This window comes from Lepidochelys kempii, chromosome 18 (genome assembly GCF_965140285.1).
Source record: "Lepidochelys kempii isolate rLepKem1 chromosome 18, rLepKem1.hap1, whole genome shotgun sequence".
Classification (NCBI taxonomy): domain Eukaryota; kingdom Metazoa; phylum Chordata; order Testudines; family Cheloniidae; genus Lepidochelys; species Lepidochelys kempii.
Genome location: NC_136397.1, coordinates 11,745,406 through 11,771,686, shown reverse-complemented (window position 1 = coordinate 11,771,686; position 26,281 = coordinate 11,745,406). Strand labels below are relative to the sequence as shown.

Below are 26,281 nucleotides of genomic sequence, written 5' to 3'. Positions count from 1 at the left end.
TCTCGTCCACTGTCACCCCTAGGTCCTTTTCCGCAGAACTGCTGCCTAGCCATTCGGTCCCTAGTCTATAGCTGTGCATTGGGTTCTTCCATCCTAAGTGCAGGACCCTGCACTTATCCTTATTGAACCTCATCAGATTTCTTTTGGCCCAATCCTCCAATTTGTCTAGGTCCCTCTGTATCCTATCCCTGCCCTCCAGCGTATCTACCACTCCTCCTAGTTTAGTATCATCCGCAAATTTGCTGAGAGTGCAATCCACACCATCCTCCAGATCATTTATGAAGATATTGAACAAAACCGGCCCCAGGACCGACCCCTGGGGCACTCCACATTGCTGTATGCAGACTGCAATCCAGTTAAAGTGGCCCTCTGCTGATTATAGTGAAGTTGTTCAAGTGGCTAATGACACTCAGCGTTGTTCCAGGATTTGAATGATACATTAGGATAAAGAGCCTGGTACCCAGTACTGCAGTGATAAGGGTTGTCTTTGCTTCATTACACCTGAAACCAAAAAGGAAATCTATCATTATTTATTTACCCTGGCCAGAGGTTTGCTGGGCAGCTGCTTAACAGCAGCTAATGCTTGAGAGGGTTTTTATTGTTGTTGAGACCTACAACAGTATTGGCTTATTTAAAATGTTTCTTTGCTTGAGTGAGGCTCATAACTCGGATCACTGACTTGTGGGAGAATCTTTACAGAGACACCATGTGTAAAGAAAATGTCAAACTTCCTATAATGGTTTATACAGCTCTACGAATCAATGTAATTGAATTTGGGAAGTTGGGTACATTTACCTGACTCTCCTCCTCCCCAGGCAGAGGGAGGAGACCATATGAAATTGCTTCTGTATTTCCAACTGAAAGCTCTGTATCTATGCTACATATAGTGGGCCCTTTTCAGGGTGCAGTTAGAACAATCTATTAAGTACATATGCTATCATGAGGACAATCTTTTTCAAACACCAGGACTTCTTTTGGATTCATTCCCCTCTTTCTTCCTCCCCTAGCCCCACCCTGAGTTTAAATGCAACATTTGACTGAACTCCACAGAAACAGATCCAGTGTCAAGAGATCTAGGTTTGCTTTTCTTTCTTTCTTCTTCTTCTTTGACATTGGCTGTTGATCAAGTAATCTATAAACGAGGGATATTTAAATACAGGAAAGGTTCAGTCCTCACTGTCTTCTTCGTCGTCGTCGTCTTTGCTGGGAGTGCATCTCTGGAAGCAATGCACCAGCGTCGCCAAGAGGAAGCTTGAGAGAATGGCAGCGATGGAGACCGCCACTCCAGAGAAGATGATGATCAACAGGTCCGTTAACGACAAACTAAATTTGCATTCACTGAAGCTGACCTCAGATAATTCGTCCAGAAAGATTCTTCTGTTTTGAACAGGCAGGGAACACTGGAGTTCACGTAGTCCTGCAAAGAAAAAAAATAAAAGAGGGAGGAGACGAGAAGCGCATTGGCCGACCGTTTACTTGGTTCAGGCTGGGACCCGGACAGCTGGGGAGATTTGTATGGGGATCACCTTTAGGTTTCTAGTTTGTATTCAGCAAGTCCAGGAAGGAAGTGACTAAAAGCTGATATCAACTGATGGCTGTTGTTACGCAGCCTGTGCAAAATAAGCTTTGGGAGTATCTGGACAAGTGTCCACATCCCAAAAATAGAACATTCGTGTTGACCTCAGCAAAGAAGGCAAGAATGGAATGGGCCATGGAGGTTGAGTTATGCACTCCTCTTTACCCCTTCAGGCCAGGCTTGAGACATATTAGTGAGTCAGAGTGGGAAAGCTTTCAACATGCATGTTCTGTAAATAACAACAGGACTTCAGTCTTCAGTACTGTCTGTTTTGGGTATGTTTCTTTGTGATACAATCACCTATACAAATAAAACACAGTCTTAAATGTAAGCCTCAAACTCTACATCATAGTATTATTTTCATATACCACCCTATAATTCCTGTGCATTCTCCTGTGGGACATTTTCCTCCTGTGTGCAGCAACAAAAACCAACCAAGAGGTTACTTTGGGTAAAATTCCCCTGTGCACAAAGGGTGAGCAATGGTATGCACCATCTAAATCCCAATTACACTTTATTTTTAGGGCTAAAGTGAGGTCTGAATAATGCATAGGTCTTGTGCGGCCCTTTGCATGAGGGTAAATTTCACCCTTTGTAATTATCTTGTTTGAAACAGATCATTGTTCCTTTAAGCCAAAGGACGTGCAGAAAGATGCACAGGGCTACTGCTCTTGGTACTGATGTTGTGAACTTTGCCCTCCCTACACCCCCGCTTCCTGTCGATAAAACTATAGTGATGTTTTTCCTTCTGATCAAGATAACAGATTGGGCTTAACTGATGCTTGATTAACTCTGTGATCTGCTTTCACCTTCTCCTTTACACTTTGTTATAAGATAGTATTCCTCCATGCATTATTGAGGAATGCCTAGAGCTGCCTAATAGTTTGCTTTCTTTATGATGAAATTAGGAAACCAAATTCAGAAATGACTATGAATATAGCTTGATAAAGACCGTGAGGACACCAGTAAAAGTAATCTCCTTGCAGAGCAAGAAGACTAGAGAGAGTATTTCTAATGATGCCAAGGAAGTGCTTTGATGGACTGATGGGTAAACTGAGTGAACTCTTCAGGGGTCGTTAGCATGATGGATCTACTTGGCTACTGAGGATAGGAATGCAAAGGGGAGATACGAGGAATGTGTATTAATGGCCAGGGAGCCCCTACTGGTCTATTTGACACATTCTTCCCTTTGTCTGCTGGTGAGCACAGAATAGCTGGAAAGGCACCTGGCCTCTCAGGTTTTGACTATGCATCATTGCGTGCTCACAGTTCAAGGTGTGTTTCTGGGGAAGTACTGCTCATTATTCTATGAACACAGTTCCCACTTCATTTCAATTACATGGACAGTTGTTACAACAGGACTACATGGGGTGTTTATGACTATCAGATTGGGACGGTTGAAGCTAGTGATCTAGATGTCACAGACAGTCGGGACTCAGCCTAGCTGTTACATGTTAGTTGCTCCATTTGGGATGTGGTTAGGTTGAAGTCCATCCTAGACTCATTGTTCCACTGTCTTTTTGACCCTATCATGTTACAACCCTGGTTTACCAAATTCTGGCTCCTAAGCCTCTCGGCACAACCCTGGCTAATCCTCCCAAGGTTCTATGATCTTCACTGTGCCCCATGTTCCTCTCACCCACAGCACAATATGCAGCTGCCTGCCAGCTTCTCCAAAGCAAGTCAGCAAAAGAGGACACCAGTCTGCATGCTCAAGGCCAGGTGGCAGAGGAAGATACTGAGCGGTTTCCACCTGACGAATTGCTACCGGGAGCATGAGCTGCATGTTCTAAGCCTGGAGTGCAGTGGAAATGTGTGCCGGACAGCCATGCAAACTGGTTGGCTATGTGGACCTTTTGAAAGCATCCTGTCTGCATCACTAGCCAGCATCCTATGAAGCTGTGGAAGCCAAAGGTTTCAAATGTCCTCTGAGACCTTCAGCAAATTGGGGCTGCTCTGTATTTAAACAGGTTCATAAATGTTCTCTAGAACTTGTGCAGGCAGGGTGATGGATCGGCACACTCAGCTAGTGGGAGGAGGGTACAATTTAATTATAATGTCTGTGACTAGTAGGGGCAGCTGGAGGAGGTAGGAGAGAAGGAACTGCGTCTCCATAGCTTGCAGGGGTGTTTTCTGTACCCTCCAGGCACCTAGGCAGACCTTTCTAGTGCACAGCCTGTTCACTGGAGCTTTGCACTGGGTCTAGCTAGCATTTGCCTTTAATGATGCACTTGGGATAGACAGTCTAACCTAGTTATTTATTCAGTGGTAACAAGAAGGGCGAAAAGCAAAATAAGATAGGAACAGAAGCCCCTCCCATCCCAAGATCCCTGGGAAAGAAACCGGGGTGAAGAGAAAACGTGGAGGTCTTAGCCAGGGAAGCTAAGCCCTAGGACCTCTCTCTCTCTCTCAATTCTATCAGATGTTAAAGCCATGAACAGTTATAAAATAACCCATTGCCATTTACACACACAGCTAGTGATTTACATTCTTCTCACCAGATTGTCACAAGTAAGAATTTTAGTTGCACTCAGATGGATAAAATAATTACTACCAATAATATCGTGTATGTAAGCCTCATTTCCATGCAAGAGCCACTTAGTTCTCTGGGACAATGCAGCTAAAGAAGTCCACGATGAAGCACATGAGAGCTGGACACAAGGCATTCGTGGAGAAGGTCTGGCTATGGAATGAGCTACCAGTGGGGATTAGACTATGCCAAAATTTGGCCACATTTAGAACACGTGGTCCGACACAAGTTTTTGCTTAAGCTTTTCTAATGGAACTGGAAAGGTTTTTTCCTATATTGTGAATAAACAATGCACCTGTATACTCCAAACAGGCTTCCTAAAATCTGGGAAAGGAGAAGAGCAGAAGTCTGCTATATAACCTAATTTACCTATGTGAGGCTTAACTAACACAGGGCCAGATTTTCAAAAGTGCCCCCTGCCTAGAGGGTTCTGAGCATGACTGAAAATCAGACCCCAATTTTGGACGATGAACATTTGAAAATCTAGCCCTGAGCTGTTTCGAAAGTCTGCCAGTGAAGTCCAACCTAGAAAACCCTCAAATAGATTTAATGTTATGCAAGCATCTTAATATGTTTTATGAATATTAGTGTTGTGATTTTCAAAAGCATGTAAGTGATTTAGGACCACATTTCCCATTGACTTTCAAAGGGCCTTGTGCTCCTAAATTGCTTAAGAGCTTTTGAAAATCTAACCCTAAATTATTAAACTCCTTAATACCCTTGTGAGGCATGTATTATTCCCTTTTAATATATAGGGAAACGGAGGCACCAAGCTTTAAAGAGCACACCACCTCCAGTGCATCATGGTAGACAAGAAGTAGATGCCAGTGGCCCTGAACCCTGCAAAACTTTTGCACACATTTGCACCTAGAAATTAATTGTCCGCTGCTCAGGTAATTTGCAGAGAAGGCCTCATATGTTGTAAATTCAGTTTTATTCTCTCAGAAGCAAAAGGACCGCTTCTCTCCTTCTGCTTCTGAGAAATTTCTTTGCTGTTCGGTTGTATCCTGAAAAATGCTTCATGTCAGGCTGCTACAATCACATTTTGTAACATAAAAGGACCTGGCTGACCAACTGTGCTGGAAAATCAGACTTTCATCATCTGAACCTTTGAGAAAAATCCTGTCTTTTAAAATTTCTTGGCTGATGCGTCACACTGGGTCAAAAGAATCAAGTCACGAATCATAAGGTGATATGGCCAGGAAATAACAAAGGGAGAGAAAGAAACTTTCAGAAATGAAACGGGGTGTTGGAGAGTGCTGAAAGAGAACTTCTTTGAACAGCACTGCAAACTCATAATGGGTGCTGTAGCAAATCAGTGGCGAATCATTTGGAAGGCTAGGAGTTTGAGCCATTATGCATTTCATTGCAAATCGAAAGTCAGTCCTGATTCCATTAAATTATCCTGCCAAAATGGGACCATTTTCAGAGCAGAGCAGCATGTACGATCCCTAAACTGCGGCCCCATTCACACACTGGTTCTCTGAACCCTACCTGATCGAAACTCTTGGTTAGCCAAAAGTTGAGTACATTCCCCCAAGTTCTGAGGGAAGCTCTGGTTCCTGGCATGTGGCTGAATCACAATTCACTTTTTAATTTGAATTAATATTCACAGATATTCTTTTTCCATGATTCCCTCAGTTTTAACCATTCAGTCTCTGCATCCATTTATGAGGATGTCATCTTGCAGGGTGCTCAGTGCCCTCAATTTGCAGGACTGACCTTTACTCCTGGGCCTCTCTGCTGGGACTGCAGAGGGTTAAAGTAATGGAGAGCAGCAGGGTGGGAAGCATAGCTCCCCTTCTGCTGTTAAAATTAGCAGGAGCTCCCCAACTACTGCTCCCAGATACTGGAGTTACTTCTGAGTTATTGGCCTGAGACCATCAACTCATCACACACAGCCCATCAAAATTGTAAAAACGTATGGATACTTTTTACATAGACTAGAGTTGAAACAGGGACCAAGACAGCAAAGGCTACATAAGCAATTCCCCAGAGCCATCCAGTTTCCTTTTGATTTATTTAATACAATTTGTACACTAGAAATAATGAAATCTAGTTGCTCTTTGCTTCTCAAACACTAATTATATTTTAACGGTTAAAACACGTTGGAACATAATTAGGGAGCAGCCAGAAGCGAATCAGGGTAACATATTGCAAATTAGAATTAACAGGAAGATGTTTGCTATGGGGAGGAGATCAGCACCATGCTGTGACAGAAAAGTCTGCTCAAAGGGGACATAGGAAGGTTTCAGTTAAGTACAGCTGAGAAAATGGGGGAAGGGCGGAAGAGGGGAGAGAATCTGCAAATAGTCAAATGTGAAAGCGAATTTCAGTTTGAATATGGTTATGACCCTTTCTGAGCCTTTGGGCTTTACTAGTGTGAACACTCGTGAGCAGCCCATTGTTTAGCTCAAGTGCGTGAATATTCACTGAGGCTGAAACTTACCCCAAATTCAGAGGGCAAGTGTAACCCGTGCTTGCTTGGTGTGGTGCTCTGTCCCCCTCTAGTACACTTAGCCCTCTGGGAATTGGAGTCTGCTATAGCTGAAGCTAAGAGGCACATGGCTTTTAGCTCATGCAGTAGAGGCTCATACATAAGCTCTCGAGGTCCCAGGTTCAATCCCACCCGCTGATGATTGGGGTTTGTCGGTATTACACAAGGACCATGTCTATGCACCTCTTAAATTCCACTGGACTTAAATGCAATTTAAGTAACTGACGAGCTTTGTGCTGGGGCTCTGTACAGGGGTGAATTTCGTCCATGGAATACAATTCTGCACTGACTTACTGATATTATTAGTGGTATTCCAGAAGTGCCCAGAGGCCCCAAATCAGAATCAGGGTCTCAATGTGCTAGACATGGTACAAAAATGGAATAAAAGTCAAAGTCCCTGCCCCAAGGAGCATACAATCTAACATCTTTGCAGTCCCACTGAAGCCAGTGGTGAGAGTCAAGGCCAGATATGACCTCTTAGGTCAAAACTTGTTAAGAGTATGTTATTTTGAAATGTGTAAGCCTGCTTTTCCTGTTTTCATTTTATAGATACAGCCTTATCAAGAGCATTATCTCTGGTGCCATGAAATGAATGTTGTTGTAATTATAATTCTTAGCATATGCACACACCTAGGAAAATCATAAAGTTGGGATGCACAGCTAGGTGGTCAGATCCGATGTCCTAGTTTGGGCTGACTATCTATCAGCCTCCATAGCTGCAGTTAGCATGTGAATACCATTCAGAGAAACTAGTTCCAAACGGCTAAGTTTTCCCATACACAAAATTCAAGGCATGTATTTCTCAGCCTCGATTACAACAGTAGCTACTGGAGTCCATGAATATTGACTCCTGTTTGTTGCCAGCACGCCTTTCTGTTATGCCCTGACACAGACAACATTTATTTCAGACAAAGAACAAAAGAAAGAATGAAAGAAAGAACAGCACTAAAATCTCCAAGTAGAGACAGAACACAGTCCTGCCCTCTGGACTAAAATTCAAACCAGCAGCTATCCCATACAGTAGGCAAGGGAACTCCAATCCATTTAAGGGGACAGCATGCAGAAAACAGAGTGAAAGCTTTCCTTTCCAATTGTAGTAACACAGAGCAAACAGGCAAAAAAATAGGGGCCTGGAGATACAGTGTTATGGTAAGTGGTGCTATAAAAGAGGTTTCAGAGGGGCAGCCGTGTTAGTCTGTATCAGCAAAAAGAACGAGGAGTCCTTGTGGTACCTTAGTGTCATTATAGTGGGTATGGCAACACCCATTTTTTCATGTTCTCTGTGTATCTCTCTTCCTACTGTATTTTCCACTGCATGCATCTGATGAAGTGGATTTTAGCCCACGAAAGCTTATCCCTGTATAATAAAGAAAACTCCTATTTTCTGGTACATCTGAGTTGTAGTCAGCATAAGTCTAGAGGAGGGGTGCAGAAGGTGACTTTAAGCCACCCTTGTGCCCACTAATCCTGGGCTCCAGAGGGGGTACTGACCTGGTTCTCAATTTAGCTTAGAACAGCCTAATTTATACTGTTCTCGGAGGCGCTGTTCCAGCAACCAGAGATCAGCCTGGCATAAGTACATCCTGGTTGCTCCCCCTAACCTGGCATGTAGCAGTCTCTATACAGGGGGAATCCTTCACGGTCTGGATCCACCAGCATTAGGGCTGTGTTGTGTGCTGGAGTTAGGGTGACCAGATGTCCAGTTTTTATAGGGACAGTCCTGTTTTTGGAGGACTTTTTCTTATATAGGCGCCTATTACCCCCCACCCCCTGTCCCAATTTTTCACAGTTGCTATCTGGTCACCCTAGCTGGAGTGGCACAAAGCAGCCCCCATGCACAGGCGTATTGGAGCCAAGATATACACTGTATTTTCTTGAGAGAAAAAGAAATTGAGAGAAACAGGAGAAAGAAACATTGTTCCTAGGTGCATCACCTCCTGGAGCCTGGGAATAACTCAGCATGGTGGTGCATCTCGTATCTACAAGGCAGATTTTCTTTGTGTGGTACCGGGAAAGATTGGGGCCCAACCCTGCACAACTGATGTCAATAGTAGTTTTACTGTTGACTTCAGTGGGAGTAGGACTGAGATCACAGGGAATATGTCAGCTCTGTTCCTTAACCCATGTGACATTCCCTGTCTTCACCTTACATCAGGATGTAAAGCATCCAAATGAAAGAGAGTTTGTATCGTACTGAGCCCGGGGGGAATATTTCCTGCTGTGTGTGAACTAGAGTGTGCTGCAGTGATGGAAAGCCTGATTATAAAATGAAACACACACACACACACACAAAGTGCTCCTCTTTGTGTAGCTGTGGGTCCTGGAATCTAGGTCAAACTCTCAAACAAACCAGATTAGATTGGAATTTTCTACTTGTTTTATTCTCACACACTCCAACATCTAATTTAGCCCGGAGTTTTCACAGAGTTCTTAGTCATGGAAACTAATAGATGCCACGGGCAAAGCTCGACCTGAGACAAAAGAGGTCTTGCTAGCTCCCAGCTGTGGCTCACCCGCACTGTGTATGTGCCTTCCTCTGGGTGAGACCAGGAGGGGGGAAAAAACAGGCTGCTAAAGCTCTTTTGGGAATAACCTAACGTGACTGCATTAGTCATTGGGAGCTGGAGTCGGTGGGGTTGGGAGAGAGAGAAACCATGTATTGTTCCATTCAAATTGGTGAATTAACTTTGTGAGGCTGTTCCAAAGCCCATTAAAGTACGGGAGTTTTCCTGTTGACTTCAAGAGGATCAGGTCCTTCATTTCTAACAGGAGTGATAATAATAGCAACATCTCCAGTTGCGCAGCGTGCTTCTCCTCCCCAAGGGATGCGTGGAGTCCAAGATAATGCAGTACACCAGTGGGTTTTCAACATTTTCATTTGCGAGCCCCTAAAAAATTTTGAATGGAGGTGCAGACGCCTTTGGAAATCTTGTACATAGTGGGTCTGCGGACCACAGGTTGAAAACTACTCCAATACAAATTGCATCATATCTATTGATTGCTGATTGGAAGTTCTATATACCTGGGCAACACATGATGAATTTAGTAAGATGCGGGGACCATAACAATTCCTTTCTTGCCTTTCATAGCTTGGTGTCACACCCTTCACGCGATTTAAATGTGAGTCGTCTTCATCATCATGAAACTTGAGTCCACTATACCGGAAGGACAGATGTTCTGCGTTCCAGAAGAGGCCCTATCTCCCATCTAGCATCAGATCCACGTGGTGGATCTTAAATCCACTGGTCTGTCTCCTCTCTACATGGAACTCCCTCCCACAAGTGATCCTGGGGGTTCTGTGAAGGAAGGAAGGGCAAGACAGCCTGCTGCAAAGTGGTCAGCATTAATAACAATGGTTATTTCCCGGCAGGGAGGCTGCTGCACAGAGTGGCTTCCCCACCTAGTCCGTATCCTCTCCACCCGCCTGGGCCAGAGGGACAGAAGAATGATGACATTTAAGCTCCGCTCCTCATCTTCTGACCGATGTATTGTCCATTTGTCTATGATTTATTGCTTCTTTCTTCCTCTCTGCAGTGAAAATCAGCAGGGATGATTTAACCCTTACCGATCTATTATACCATGATAACAGAGAAACACTGAGATACTTTCCAGCAATGGGTCGCACAGGTATTAACACCTACTAAGCCACTCGAGCAAAAGCATAAATACAAGACCAGGACACTTTGCAGTGCTTATTTTCAACAGCTTGTTACTGCAGCCCCTGGGATTCGCACACATTTAAGTGACAAAAGGATTGTCTAAAAAAAGTTCCAAATCCTTATGCACCCCACACCTTTTATTTAATCATCATGTTTAAAATTTGTTTAACAACAGAGCCCAGAGCTCCAATCAGGATTGGGGACACACCACGCAAACATGTCTGAAGATACAGTCACCATTCTGAAGGCCTAAAAAATTAACTCAGTGGGAATTTCAGCACATTGGCTGGAATGCAAGCACAGAGCGAAAGGAAGGAAAGAGAAGCCGTGCACCACCAGGTAGGGCTGGCTGTGCCTGGCCCTACATGGGTGTGCAAAGGAGGTGGGGGGCGACAGCATGAGGAGCTATTTGTTTGTGCCCCCGATGAATTCCCCCTGAGTGCAGCAGCCTCCCACAATAGTCACCTCCACCAGCTCTGTGCTTCTCCCATCTCCCTGCATGTGAAGCATGGTGTGGGCGGGCTCAAAGAGAGACGGGCGTGGTCAGTATAGGCCTGAGCCCCTGTGATTCTTCACTCCTGTTGCAATGGTTGAAGACAGGGGTCATTACAACAGGGATCCAAGTTAGGGCTTCCCCGGCCTATATCAGATGCTTCACCCTCTGAATGTGGACGGTGGCAAGCTGACTCCCTTCTGTACCTGTGCCTGTGTAGGCACCAGGACAAATCTGCCCTGAGGACTCTCCTAGGTTCCCCAAAGTGATTGGGGAAGGGTTGCCTCCTGAAACAGCCAGTAGAGTCACTCAGGTCAAAGGCTGGTGCTGCGGTCATGCTTTCTAGGAGGCACTGGAGAGGCTATTGGTATGGTGTGTCTGCACACCGTCCCCACCACGGCATATGACTTAGAGCCACAGTTCAAGCCCAAACACCTCGACTGCACTGTTTCCTATGCGTGATTCCTGGTGCAACAGAGAGGTCTGAACATAGGACATTAGATAACAGAAGATCAAGACATGCACAGCTCGCATTACTTATGTGCTTGCATAATATGAAGCTTCAGTTTTACATGCGGATCGTTTAGACTAGGTCTTTCCATCACCAGATCTTCTGGTGAGTAGGATCTTCTCTGGTGAGTAATAAAAATCCTTTTGAGTCTCCTAACAAATTGTAACAACCTTGCTAGAAGACAAACTGTACAGAAGTGGGCAAAATGTGTGCAGAGATGCTCAACAGAGCATCATTTGTGCTCCGGAGCCCTAGGGAACTTGCCCCACTGCAATGTCTAAAACCTGACCAAGAACAGGTCCCATTTATGTTTTCCTGCTTGACACGAATAGTAAGCCCCTAGTCAGGTACATCAATAGACTACACAGTCACCAATCTCAGATGCTGACCTGTCCAAGATTTTAGTGATTTTATTAGTGCAGCACTAGATTTTGGTCCAAGAACAGGCACCCAAGTTATCCAGCCCCTTGAAGATAAAACCTCAGTTAATGGGCAAAAATGGAAAAGCCTAGCAGTTGAACAGTTTCTTTCTATAAGTCCACAGTCCCTTAAAGAAAAGTTCTATAGGATGTAATAGAAATGTTACCTTTTCTAGAGGTTTTTGAACCATCCTATTCAGTTTAATAGAGAATTCTACCCTGGCTACACAATTCTATAAGGTAAGGTCCCCCCGAGCCATTGGCTCATGTGACAAAGGCACACCAGTTTTCATGGCCAGTGGCACACATGGGAGGGTTGTGGCCAGCACTATGTCCAATCGCACTGGAGATGGGGATCCAGTGGGAAAATGAGTGAGATCTGAACTGGCAACTTTCAGGATTGTGATCAAGATCCTGAACACCCAGCCACCTCCTACACAAGTCCATAAAATGGTTAAAATTACTGGAGAGAAGATCTCATTCACTGTTAATTTCTATAGTTTTGAGAGTAACTTCTATAGAACACTGTTGATTTCACCCCTTTTAAAATTCTACCAGGCTTTCCCATAAAAGGTGTCTCATGGGGGCTGTGGAAGTTTGAAGTTGAAAAATTAGCTGGAGCTAATAAAGATGACCGTTATATAAATCAACTTGCTCCCACCCAGTGTTCAGAAGAGCCGCTTCTTCATACCACACACAAATCTGTAAATTAAATAAGTGTTATAAATATGTCACGTACGTTATTTTGGTCAGGGTCATCCTTTATCTTTTAAACTCCAGCTGTCCCAAGGACAAGGTCGTACGTTCTGTATCTTTCTGGTGTTTCATTTGCAGAGACAGATGTATTCATGTTGCAAGCAGTCTATTGTTTCTCATTCTTGTTATTATGGGAACCCCAGGCAGAGATCAGGCACTAGGCAGTAGCTGGGCATTGCACTCGGGCCTTTATGTACACATGACAACAAGGTTGGGGTCTGTGTCTTAAAGAGCTGACAGTGTAAATAAAGTGGGAAGCTTGGGACTGATGGAACTCTAGAACCATATTTTGAAAGGAGGTGTGTTCCGAGGCACGTCAGGATATATGTACTGTTTCTTTAAATAGCAGAAAGTGAGAAAGGATAGTGCTGAGGGAAGGGTCTAGGCCAGGGATCGGCAACCTTTCAGAAGTGGTGTGCCGAGTCTTCATTTATTCACTCTAATTTAAGGTTTCGCGTGCCAGTCATACATTTTAACGTTTTTAGAAGGGCTCTTTCTATAAGTCTATAATATATAACTAAAGTATTGTTGTAAGTAAAGTAAATAAGGTTTAAAATGTTTAAGAAGCTTCATTTAAAATTAAATTAAAATGCAGAGCCCCCCGGACTGGTGGCCAGGTGAGTGCCCCTGAAAATCAGCTCGCGTGCCATAGGTTGCCTACCCCTGGTCTAGGCAGAAGCTGTACTTATTTTAATAAAGTTCCTTGTTCAGTGTTCAAAGAATGGGACTCAGGGATGCTTTACTATTGTCACACGACAGCGGGGGAAGTGTTAAGGAGTCTTGCTGGTTGTTTTGCCTCCAATGGGGTAACGCCCTGACAATCTGCTCACTGCAGCTAATTCCTACCTAAATGTGGAGGGGGGCAGGAGGACTATGCATCTGCTTAAGTGCTTTGAAAATGGATACAATCTGGAAAATGGATCTATATCCCCCCATATTTTGGGAGGGATGAAAAATGGAAGAAAGTCTCAGCAAAATATTGTTTCTCTTTTTTAAAAACAGCTCCAGTAGAATATTGTGCCACCCAAAGAGATGTGACCCTGCCGTCCTACCCGATCCTAACAGCACACAAAACACCCAGATACATGTAAGCTGTGTAGAAAATCTGCAACACTCGATATCCATGATTCAATCATGTTTGTCACTGGGGCTGGTTAGCCAAACAAGTTTCTAGCTACACACCAATTGGCCCACTGATTGCTTTGAAATCACCTGCTCTGGGATCTGAGGTAAATATTTCCCCAGACATCTGCAACGAGTGATGTTATATTGTACGCAAAAAGAAAAGGCGTACTTGTGGCACCTTAGAGACTAACCAATTTATATGAGCATAAGCTTTCATGAGCTACAGCTCAGCTCACGAAAGCTTATGCTCAAATAAATTGGTTAGTCTCTAAGGTGCCACAAATACTCCTTTTCTTTTCGCGAATACAGACTAACACGGCTGCTACTCTGAAACCTGTTATATTGTACGGTAACTTCTGATTTGGATTTATGTTCCTCTGGCTCAAGATAAGCAGCAAATAGCACAACTGGCCTCAGGTTAACTTGACTCTGCTTTAAAGGACCTTCCGAGTACATGCTGTGTCCTTGGTTATTCCTAATACTTAGGATGTTATGGGAAGTATTTGTATGAGTTATACCTTTTATAAGGAATATTTTGAAACCCATTAGTATTGCAATACCATTGCTTTAGTCTGTTTTCCCTTTTGGGCTGGGATTGCCTCTTTTCTTTATACAGCACCCTACACAAATCCCAATTGGGCCCTTTGGGTGCTACCATAATATAAATATTTACTACTTCTTCTACTAATAATTATAACTCCCTAATACAAGAAACTTTCTGTTGCCTTAGTTAATATTACATGTAAACTATCCATTAAATAATTGATAAATTTGTAAAAACCAACCTATGTCAGCAGGCAATTAGCCAGCAGAAAGAGGGACTACAATTATTGCTTACTGTAAATATTTTCCTCAACTCTATTTTAATCTGCATGAGTGAGTTACTGAAGATTATTGCACGAGCATTTGAATATTCCATAGCAGCTTTTCTAGAAAAAAAGTAAAATTGATATTTGCCATTTTGGGTAAAATTGTAGCTGTTCGCTGATGTTACTGAGGTTACAAAGCCTTGAAATGTTTAAATGTGGCATTTTATTCCTTATATTGTATTTTGCCTCTAGTTACATATCCCTTTCTTCTACTTTAACACTGTCACTAATGTCTTAGCTGTATTAATAAGCACTGAGAGAGACTTCTGCTCTGAAGAGATTTGAACTGCCACTCAGCTCCTGCCTACGGCTACTAAAAAAGAAAGGCAAAAAAAATTCAAAGCTGGGCGTCTAAGGTTAGGCACCTAATTCCACGTTTAGGGACCTATAAATAGCGTACTTTTTTTAAAGGAGGTGAGTGCCCACAATTCCCACTGACTTCAGTTTACCTTCAGCTAGAGCTGGCTGCTCATCACCTTTGAAAATTGGACTATTTTTTTTGGATCCTAAATGTAGATTTAGCCCGAAACTTTTGGCCAGAGTGAATTTGCAAAATAGGAATGACCATTATTCTCCTGAAAATCCTCAGAAATGAGGAACACAACAAAAGAAGCCAGTGACAGATCATTTAACTGCAACTGAGCAGAATTCAGTGTATAGATAAAAACCAGTGCACGGCGCTTGTGGAGGAAACTTATTTCTGTTAGGGGATTCTGCATGAATAGACTAAAAGCTGCTGAATGTGAGATGTCTCGGAACTTTTAATTCCATTCCTGGCCTTGGATATTACGTACTAATTTATTGATGTGTTAGTATATGCATTGATACCCGATGAAACACTGTGCTATGGAAATGGACTGTAGTCTCCTGCCTTTTCGGTGGAAGCTTGATCTAATTCTATAATAGCACGCAGTGTAAAGGCAGCCTTGTGTGTACAGCAGATAAATAGGTACAGGTGCTACTGGCAGGAAGATACGAGTGACAAAAAATTCAGTAGTTTCACTGACTTTCCACCTGGCTAAAAATTTAAATAAAACTTTACATATAGGGCACCTTTTGAAATTAACATTTACCATTTTCATCGAGTCCATTAGGGCTACGGATGTCAATGTGGCCAGGATTTGGCTGCTGGCAGCAAGAACCTACATCAGGAGTGCAGATAAACTGAAGCATACTGTTTTAGGTTACATACCATGACTTGGTCATCTCTTGACTCTCATCCATTGTAACCTTTCCCTCTGATCTCTCCCCACCCCATTCTACAAAAAACCCACCGTTACTAAAGTTATTCTTTTCCATTGCTCCAACCACATTGCTCCACCCCTGGAATCCCACGTTGGTTTCCTGTTACTACATTCAATTCAACCTCCGCTTCCTCACTCCGGAAAACTTGCCCATAATCTCATCTCCACCTACTGTGTATCACGGCTCTCATTTTCTCCTACTCCCTTGTTCCTTCTTAGCCTTCTTCCCAGTTCTGTTGCACAGCTCATCTCTAAGCGGTCTATATTGGGGCAGTAGCTGACGACAAAACTGCTCATGGCAGTACCACAGCAGGGTGTACGTCAGCTGCGATACGAAGCCAATGCCCTTTGGCTCTCCTCAGGTCATACGTGACTCCTGTGCACACAACGGAGCAACAGCTGATCAAAAGAATGCCTGGCAAACAAGAGAATGACATGGCTCAGGCCAGGGCCTTTCCTTTGTATTTTCACGTGCGATTTCCTGCCACCAGTGGGGTCCCTTCCAACAATTTTAAAAGGGAACCAGAGAGCTATGATTCCATTGTTACTTCAGCACAGGAGATGTGGCTGTGTCTCTACTAGGCTTAGATGGGCAATCTCCCTCTGTTGCTCTCCCACTGAGGAGACCATTGATAGAAGCACAAGTGTAGACGGCATTGTCATTTAAACCACCGTGTCATCTAACCACGTTCAAAGCAGTGGTAAATAGTGCAACAATGAAAAGCAGTTCCCTATCTGCACTAGGGCTCCCTCTGTTGGCACCGTTGATTTCCTACATTTATAACCACTGAAAATCGGTTAGCGAGTCTGTGAGTGGCCAACACAGTAGACGTCTTACCCCAGAAAAGGAAGTGGTGAATCACAGGGATTATACCAGACCATATTGTTTTGATAGTAGCCATTCACAGTCTCTACCTTCTGCTTAAATTGGTGCAAATCTTTCACATAGTTCCACAGCTGCAGCATTTTAGCAAATAAGACCATAAAGCCTTTTGTTCCCATAAAGTGTAGGAGGGACTTTAAGTGGGATACGCATTAAATAGCAACAGGATGAGAATGCCCGTACTATTGACGCTAGTTTTAGTGGCACAGTGGCTGCTCTTTGCAAGACCAATGCAGCTCACCAGCTTCCTCACCCTTCCTGAAAAGGCTTTTTCCTAAGACGCTGAAAGGAAAAAAAAAAAAAAAAAAAGAGGGCAAGATGACAGAAAGGAGACACCACAGTCACACTTCAAGGACTATTTAAACTCTAATTAAAAGTCATGTTAAAAATGCATTAGCCATTAGTAAACAAGGTCACGCTCACGGCTACCCAAGGCATGTCCATGCAAGGTATAAAATAGCAATAGAGACCGCTACAAAGCACTTAATTAAATATGGGCACTCCAGGCTACTTGAATTCCCTTCAGGACTTGCATTTCATCGGAACCCACCTTTTGCATGCAAGTGGGGAGACTCAATGGGGTCCTTTTACAGCCTTTAATTTTTCTTCCAAGCTGTGTGCCCAAAAGGCTTTATGGGTTTAAATGATGAAATGGCAGAGTTAGGCCCCAATCCTGCAGTTCACGGAACATCTGCAAGCAGCAAATTGCCGCATCAGGGCTTGCAGTAGTAAATAATACATTGGAAGAGTGAAATTAAGAAGTTTAGGTCTTTTCAGCTGAGACCAGACCTGAGAGAGAGAACAGATGAAGTCTGGAGATATAGGAAGGTTTTTACCGATAGCAGGAACAGCAGGGTTGCATTTTCATGGCATTGCTAGCTCTACATGAAGCAGCAAATACCTTAAATCTCATGAGACTGTGGACGAAATCCTGGCCTTACAGAAGTCAAGGGCAAAATTTGCTTTGACTTCAGTTGGGTCAAGATTTCATCCAATAGTTCCAAGATCTCCCTAGACCAGCCCTGCATACCCAACAGACTTGGGTGATTTGAATAGGCCTCTGAAAGTTATTCACACCAACCCTCCAAATGCCCTGCATTCGTTCTTGCTTTTTTAATAGCACATTTCTTACCCTACTTCTAAAAGGTTCCTTAAAGGAGCCTATGTGAGCTCCTTCCCTTTTAAAGTTTCCACTCCGGTGAATCTGGACCTTGTCAATCAAACCCAGCAAGCAAAAACTGAAATGTGTTATGGAGTCAATAGAATGAAGCCGAGGGAATGCCATAATGGTATAGGCCTCAAATGTGCACTTCCCTTGACTCCCTCAGACAACAGGGTCAAATCCTGGCAAAGCCAGCTCAGCCCTTGATCCAAATGAGACCTTTAATGAAAGAGACCCTGTCTTCTCTGCATAGACTCTACAGATCTGATGGAAGATATCTTAAGAGCAGATATTTGCCCTGGTTTTCTCCCTCACTATTCTTAGCATTCTGTGCACCCGTCATCTACCTGGTTGCTGCAATGCAATGGTGCCACATGTATGTACAATGAAATTCACCCTCCGTGCAGAGAGCCTGCACGAGATTTATACATCAGGTTGAATGTCCGCCATAGTTTGGACAGCACTTTTTGGATCCTTTCAGATAAAAGCAGCTATACAATCAAAATATTATTACACTGACCTTCATTTCTTCTGACAGCTTGATGCATTGCACAAGTTCAGCCTTCACTAAAGCTGGAACCATTTAGATGGGTAAAAATTGCCCTTTGTTCTGGATTGTGATAAAAATTCAACATTGTACATTTAAAAGAAAGAAAGTACTTGCCTTCCATAAAACTGGTAAAGTGATCAGCAGCCATTTGTTTTGAGCATAGAACATTTTATACAGCTCCTGTCACAAGCCTGCCTGTAATTGAGGGTGCAAGAAGAAGCACTTTTTGCTGAGTAATGCTTTATTTAGAAAGAAAGGTTGGGTGCATAAAACTGAGATCTGTAAAAGGAATCAAATGGCAGATGTTTGTGCGACACAACAGAGCCAGATAGGCAGGAGCAGCATAACTGGGAAGAGACTTTCTGGTCAAACCGTCAAAGACAGAGCAGCAGAAAAAGTAACTTTAGAGGCCTTTTCCCGTCATTGCCCTGCTAATTAGAAATCAGACACAACGGATGCAGGTTTTGCAAAATGTCAGGGGTTGAACTGTGGTTCATATCCAGGCCACCGATTTACCCAAATATTTGGAGTGTAGGGGGAAGAAGGATGTTTCGGATGAATTGTTCTGGGGTTTGGCCCTTATCTGCTGCAGCAGAATGGAATTTCTATTCAGATGGGCTACACTGCAGGGTGGTTTGAATTTTTTTCAAACCTCGTCAACCAGGGGTTGAACTTCATCAGCTGGGTGTCTATTTTGCTATGTTCAAACCCAAGGCACTTTTTGGATCAGGATCCCATTTTAAGGAAATGCCCAAATTTCAGGGATGGGGTAGTTGGTGGACTTGATACACAGTTCCAGTTTGTGTCATTCTCTGCTATACTGGAGAGGCAGGGCACATTAAACTGCATTTTCAACAGTCTCTTTTTAAGCTCACGATCAAGAGTAATTTACAGCGTCTGACTGTATCCTGAAGTTTCTCTCCCCCAGCCACTTAGTTTCTGTTTCTTTCCACCTGTCTCTGATCCTTACAGGGGCCATATTTCACAGCAGTATCCGAAAGCTGCAGTCCTGGGCCCCAGTTCAGTTCCCTAGTGCAGGTTAGGGATTCCCCTACGGTTGTAATAGCAGCCACAGAATAGCAGGAGTGTACCTCTTCTGACATGCTTTCTCCTACTCCAATCCACCCTTATGCCCTGAACCAGCTTTGAGCCTGCCAAGGATGTCCACTGAAATGGATGGGGCATTATAGCTGGTGCAAATAGGCACAGGGCACTGATGAATCAGTCCCTCCCCCCCTTAAATTTCCACCTATATTTCAGGAGGGGATGTTTTCCTTTTCTTTTCTTTTTAAACAGGAACTCAGTATTGGTGAATGAAAGGCACATGAGATTCCCAGGCTCAATAATTTTACAGCTCGGTCCCTTGACAATCTGTGTTGTTAATGCCGCCATATACCTAAACGATTTCAAGTGGAGATAGTCACCAGCCAGTTCCCCACATCTCAGCTTTCCCCATTAACATGTGCTGTGATATTCAAGCACTGGAATTGCTCTAAATATGGAAAAGGAAAAGTGTGGTGCTGAATTCAGACCTTTATCTTGAAACCTGCACAATTTGTCCCTGTCTTTCCTTTCTAAACTGTTTCCCGGCATAATGCTGGCTGCCCTACTTATCTTGATGTGCTGACAGCAAGAACACACGCCTCTGTGACTCCAGACTTGCAGCAGCACATCAGGGAATTCAGTTCGTCTGACTGCCAAATGTCCAGGTGGATTGCTGTTTGCATAGACACTGACTCTCTGGATGCTCCAGGGCTGGAGCATCCACGGAAAAAAATGATTGGGTGCCTAGCACCCACAGGCAGCCAGCTTCTCCCCTCCCCCACGGCGCCTCCCTTCCACCGGTGGCCCCACCGATCAACTCTTCCCCAGCCCTCCCAGCACCTCCTGCCCCTCAGGATCAGCTGTTTAGTGGCATGCAAGAGGTGCTGGTGGGTAGAGGGAGAAGCGGGGACAGGGCGCACTCGGGGGAGAAGGCGGAACTGGGCAGGAAGAGGTGGGGTCTTGGGGGAAGGGGTGGGACCTGGAGCAGACTGGGGGGAGGGGGCCCAATGATTTTAAAGTATAGTAAAGAAAATCTTGCCCTTTGTGGCTTGGTTTTGCCCTCACCTCCTTGAGTAATACTTTCCTACGTTTAATGAAATAGACAGCCTGTACTTTTAACAGCAGTAACTTCGATGAGGCAATGTGAACTAGGGCTCCAACCCCTTCTGAATGTATGTACTTAAATTCACTCATGTGAACTGTCCCAGTGAAGTCAATGGCACTGCCCTGTCAGGCAAGCTAAGCAGCTGTTCACAGGATTGGGGTATAGGGACAGGGAGACCATTTCAGATAAAATAAGAACCTGCCCAAACCTTTGCCCCAAAGTCAAATAAAAGTAAATCTTCTGAAAGCTTGAAAAAGTTTAGTGATTTTTTTTCGGTAAGTTGGTGAGCTCCTCTGCTCTGTTGATTCATGAATCATGGAATCATAGAAATGTAGGACTGGAAGGGACCTTGAGAAGTTATTAAGTCCCGCTCCCTGTGCTCAGGCAGGACCAAGTAAACCTAGACCATCCCTGACAGGTGTTTGACCAACCTGTTCTTAAAAACTTCCAGTGATGGGTAGTCCACCAGCTTCCTCGGAAGCCTATTCCAGCGCTTAACTGCCCTTATAATTAGAAAGTTTTTCCTAATATCTAACCTAAAACTCCCTTGCTGTAGATTAAGTCCATTACTTCTTGTCCTACTTTCAGCAGATTTGGAGAACAATCGATCACTGTCCTCTTTATAACAGCCCTTAACATATTTGAAGACTGTTATCAGGTCCCCCTCAGTTGTCTTTTCTCAAGACTAAATGTGCCTTTCCTCATAGGACAGATTTTCTAAACCTTTTATCATTTTTGTTGAAGAGAGTCCAGAGAAGAGTGATTTGTCCTCATTTCCTAAAGTGTGGTGCCCAGAATTGGACACAGTACTCCAGCTGAGGCCTCACCAGCGCCAAGAAGAGTGAGACAATTACTTCCTGGATCTTACATACAGCACTCATGTTAATACGCCCCAGAATGGTATTAGCCTTTTTCGCATTTGCATAACATTGTTAACTCGTATTCTATTTGTGGTCCAAAACCTTACCAAAATCAAGATATATCACATCTCCAGCTTCTCCCTTATCCACTAGGTCAGTAACCCTATTGAAGAAGGAAATTAGTTTGATTTGGCATGATTTGTTCTTAACAAATCCATGCTGGCTATTCTCTTACAACCCTATTATTCTCTAGGAGCTTACAAATTGATTGTTTAATCATTTGTTCCAGTATCTTCCACATATTGACATTAAACTGGCTGGTCTATAATTCCCCGGGTCTCCTTGTTCTCCTTTTTTAAAGATAGATACTATGTTTGTCCCTTTTCCAGTCCTCTGGGACCTCACCCATAGTCCCTGAGTTCTCAAAGATAGTTGCTAATGGTTTCAAGCTTGCTTCAGCTAGTTCCTGAAGAACCCTACGATGAATTTCATCAGTCTTTGCTGACTCGAATACATCTAACTTAGGGCATGGCCACACTTGCCGATGTAGAGAGCTGTGAGCTAAACCAGCCCTCAGAGAGCGCAGCAGGGAAAGCGCTGCAGTGTGTTCGCACTGTCAGATTCAAGCCCACTGGCATGGCCGCGTTAGCAGCTCTTGCAACACCACAGAGAGCAGTGCATTGTGGTAGCATTCAAGTGGCTGCAACGTGCTTTTCAAATGTCGGGGGGGAGAGGGGGGAGTGTGACAGGGAGTGTGCTGTGTGTGGGGAGAGAGAGTTGGTTTTGGGGGGACTGAGAGTGTGTCAGCAGGCTGTCTTGTAAGTTCAGACAGCAGCAGACCCCCCCTCCCTCTCTTTTACGCACTCACAGCAAGCAGCAGTCCACAGGAATGGTTGCTTTGTCCCGGAGCAGATAAGCAGCCGGCTGTCAGAAACGGAGCTTTGAAAGGGCCTATCCGCATTGCTACAGCCGAGTTCAAAACAATGACAAGCACGGCCACTTGACTTAAGGGGATTATGGGACGTTTCCAGAGGCCGATCACAGGGCAGTAATGCAACACCTCGTTCACACTGACACCCGGGCATTTCAGCCGGGGCGCAGCAAGCGTTATGCTTCTCGTGGAGGTGGATTACCAGGAGCGCTCCAGCTGCAGAGTCCAGGAGCTATAAGTGCCTTGCCAGTGTGAACGGGTCGGGAGTTAGGGCGCCCGGGGCTGCTTTAATGCTCTCTAACTTGCAAGGGTAGCCAAGCCCTTATTCTTTAATCTGTTCTTTCCCTATTTTGGCTTTGTTCCTTCCCCCTTGTTGTTAATATTAATTATGTTAAGAATCTGGTCACAATTTACCATTTTAGTGAAAATTGAAGCAAAATAGGCATTAATACCTCAGCCCTCTTGATGTCATTAGCTTTTCTTCCCCATTAAGTAGAGGACCTATACTTTCCTTTGTCTTTCTCTTGCTCCTAATGTATTTACAGAACCTCTTCTTAGTGTCTTTTATGTCCCTTATGTCTCACTTTGTGCCTTAGCCTTTCTAATTTTGTCCCTACACGCTTGTGCTGTTCTTTTGTACTCCTCCCTAGCAATTTGTCCATGTTTCCACTTTTTGTAGAATTCCTTCTTGATTTATAGGCCATTAAAGATGGAGCCATATTCTTTTACTATTCTTCCTATCTTTCCTTCACATTGGAGTAGTTGGCAGTTTTGCCTTTAATATCAACTCCTTGAGAGACTGCCAGGTCTCCTGAAGTCTATTTTCCCTTAGATTTTCTTCCCAGGGGAATCTTACCTCGCAGTTCTCTTAGTTTGTTAAAGTCTTCTTTTCCGACGTCCATTATCCTTATTCTGATGATTTTACTCCTTCCTTTCCTTAGAATAATGAAATCTATCATTTCATGATCACTGTCACCCAAAATTCCTTCCACCTTCAGATTCGCTACCAAGTCCTCCCTGCTGGTCAGAATCAAGTCTAAAATGGCTGCCCCTTGGTTACTTCCTCCACTTTCTGAAACAAAAAAAAACTGTCCCCAACACATTCCAACATCTTACTGGAAATTGTATTTTACTGTATTACTTTTCCAACAGATGACTGGATAGCTAAAGTCCCACATTACTTCCAAGTCTTGTGTTTTGGATATATCTGTTATTTGTTCTAGAAATGCCTCATCCACCTCCTCTTCCTGATTTGGCAGTCTAGAGTAGACCCCTATCATGATGTTACCCCTGTTATTTACCTCTTTTATCTTTACCCAGAGACTTCCAAGTGGTTTTCCTCTCACCTCCTTCTGGAGCTCAGAATAAATATATAAATATTCTTGGGTTTATCTAGGGTTGAAAATGGCTGAAACAAAACATGGTGACAAAGTGTTTCTAGCCTCACTGACCCCAGGAAGCATGGGGAATCCTGTAAGAAAACTTGATCTCTGGGATTTCTAGGCCAAAGAAACACAGGTAAACTTAGGAACAGGCATAAGAGCAATGGGAAGGTGAAAGTGGAGTGGTGGAAGGTATGCTGGGAAGGGAGGCAGATTGGGGAAGGGAGGGTCATATTATTTGAATATTTTTAAGGTGGAACAGATCGGGTTGGGTTGGGGGGATGATGGAAATGAGGGATAATGCTGGCTCAGATAAGGAGGTAGGGGGGAAACTGATCACAACGTATGCTCAGTTAAAGGTTAAAGCAAAAGAAAATGTAAATGTCATTCAGACAAGGAGTTGGGGGAAATGGGTGAAGGTTCTGTTGGGACACAGAGGGGCAGATGGATGAAGGTTTGGCTTGGATCCGGGGAAGAGATGGGTCAGGGTTTGGCTCAGATACTGCCGGAGAGGTGGGCCAACACTCAGCTCAGAGACAGACTAAAGGTGGCCCAGGCATCGTGGGGGACGTAGGTCAAGACTCAGCTCATGCCTGGCACGGGTGGGGAGATCAACCCTTTGTCTCCCCAAATCACTTCATTCATCTCTAATAGGAACAAAAAGAAAAGGAAAGCTCATGCTCAAATAAATTGGTTAGTCTCTAAGGTGCCACAAGTACTCCTTTTCTTTTTGCAAAGACAGACTAACACGGCTGTTACTCTGAAATCTAATAGGAACTGATTCCATGACATCCTTGAGCAGCTAGGGCACACAAGATTAATGTATCAAAAATGCCACCCAAGGTCACGAGCACAGGGAGAGCTCACATACATGATGACAGCCTCTCTGGTGACAAAGAGGAGGGAAAAAGCTTCTGAAATCATTTTCTTGGCTCACTCTGTGTTTTCCTCCCTCTGCCTCTGACACTCCATGAAATACACAGAGATGCTCTTTACAGAATGGATTCTCCCTCTTTCTCCACCTCCTCCCATTCTCCCTGGCTTTCAAGCCTCAGCCTTTTATCATCCCGCCCCCCTTCCCAGTCAAACACAGTCCTGCTCAGAAGCAGACTAGGCAGCAGTGACCTCATTAGGGGTGCTACTTTGTGGACCCTCAGTCACACTGTTAGCGCCTATGCTCCTAGCAGTTTGTCTTTCACGTGCATCTTGGGGGCTCAGTGGCATGAGTATATGACCCGGTGCTTGTTGGGAACCATGAACTGTGGTTGATCTCCAGCTAAGGCTGGTAAGATTAAGAGGAGCTTTGGGCAGGGAGAGTCTGGATTCCTGCACATGGCTGCTTTAATATTATTTCAATACACATCTGAAAAATAACCAGCCAAAACCCCAGAACCAAGTGCTTTGCCATTTGAAGTGGTCCAGATCCAAACCCGGATGCCGTTCCAAATTTTGTAGCTTGAGCTCTCATGTAAATTGGCTTCCAAAATTAAAAGCTATGTTATTTGTATGAAAACCAGCAACAACCAAGCTGGAACTGGAGATCCCAATGCAGGCAATCAAAAGCAACTAATTCCAGGAAAGGGTCAACAACCACAGTGTATAAAATGGGATGCAGGGACTGAATTATCCTATGCTGCTTCATAGAAAATCTAGGCAGGGTAAAATAAGGTTCCCCCATGTGCTGGCACACATATTCAGCCATTCAAAGGGCTTATTAAGGGAAATCTATTTATTTACTTAATAGAAACCAAAGCCTGGAAGAGAATCAGTGCTGGGTTACCCTATTTGAAAAGGCTCCTTCTCAACCTGGATAGGTTTAGTCTCAGGACCAAAATATCCCATTTACTGGGAGGGGATGTTGTTACTAAAGGAAACCAGCTTCATTTTAAGGGACTCACTGGTTCAAATGTGTAATTGTGGTAGGACCAGAATTCACAGGTTGGATCACTGCAGGCAATACACCCAGATGGACAAGCTGACCAAGCACACACACACACACACACACACACACACACACACACACACACACACTAGCTGCCTTGCAAGTCATTTAGCTTTACCTTTCTGAAGCTTGGATGCATTCTCTTGTATCCAGCTGAAGAGGTTGGCAAAGTCACAGTCACAGACCCATGGGTTGCCCTCTAGACGTATAGTCCGAAGGGATGGAAGTGCTTCCAGGGCAGCCACGTTGAGGCTCTGCAAGTTATTGTCATTCAGTTCTAACACTTGGAGCTGTTCCAGGTTCTCAAAAGCAGCCTCGTCCACATCCACTAGGTTATTGTTCCCAAGGCTTAATTTTATCAGCTTCTCTGCCGACTTGAAGATCCCAGCATCAAGCTGCGTTAAATTATTGTAGCTTAGGTCTAAAAACACCAGTTTGGTGGAACTGCTGAAAGTTCCCTCTTCTAAGGAGGTGATTGAGTTATTCCTGAAGTCCAAGTAGACTAGATCTCCATAAAATATAAAGAAATCAGCTGGTATGGCCTGAATGTTGTTGTCAGCTATGAGAAGTTTCCGTACATCCAGTGGAAACAGATTAGGAACACTGGGGAGTCCTTGATCCCTGCAGTCTATAGTGTGGGAGTCCATACAGCTACAGAGAGCAGGGCAAAGATGCCCCAAGGGTAAGAAGAGCAGGCAGAAACAGAGAGAAAGTAGAAGGCAGAGGGGAAAGCATGGCCACAT

At 44.0% G+C, this 26,281-nt stretch overlaps 1 protein-coding gene across 1 annotated transcript; it reads right to left on the bottom strand.

The window, feature by feature from the left end:
- Window positions 1-220: 220 nt before the first annotated feature.
- On the bottom strand, window positions 221-26,281 carry LRRC38 (leucine rich repeat containing 38). The gene is made up of 2 exons (XM_073317168.1): window positions 25,657-26,281; window positions 221-1,417 (listed from the first exon to the last, which is right to left on the bottom strand). Exons 1-2 carry the CDS (start codon window positions 26,279-26,281, stop codon window positions 1,167-1,169), a joined length of 876 nt encoding a protein of 291 aa, XP_073173269.1. The 3' UTR covers window positions 221-1,166.

Bases quoted from the DNA above. Each gene is read 5' to 3' on its own strand.
- LRRC38 (XM_073317168.1), bottom strand. From the start codon at position 26,281: ATGTGGCCATGCTTTCCCCTCTGCCTTCTACTTTCTCTCTGTTTCTGC. The intron at 1,418-25,656 runs GTAAAGCTAAAT...TTTTCTTTGCAG, and splicing joins TGCATCCAAGCTTCAGAAAG to GACTACGTGAACTCCAGTGT.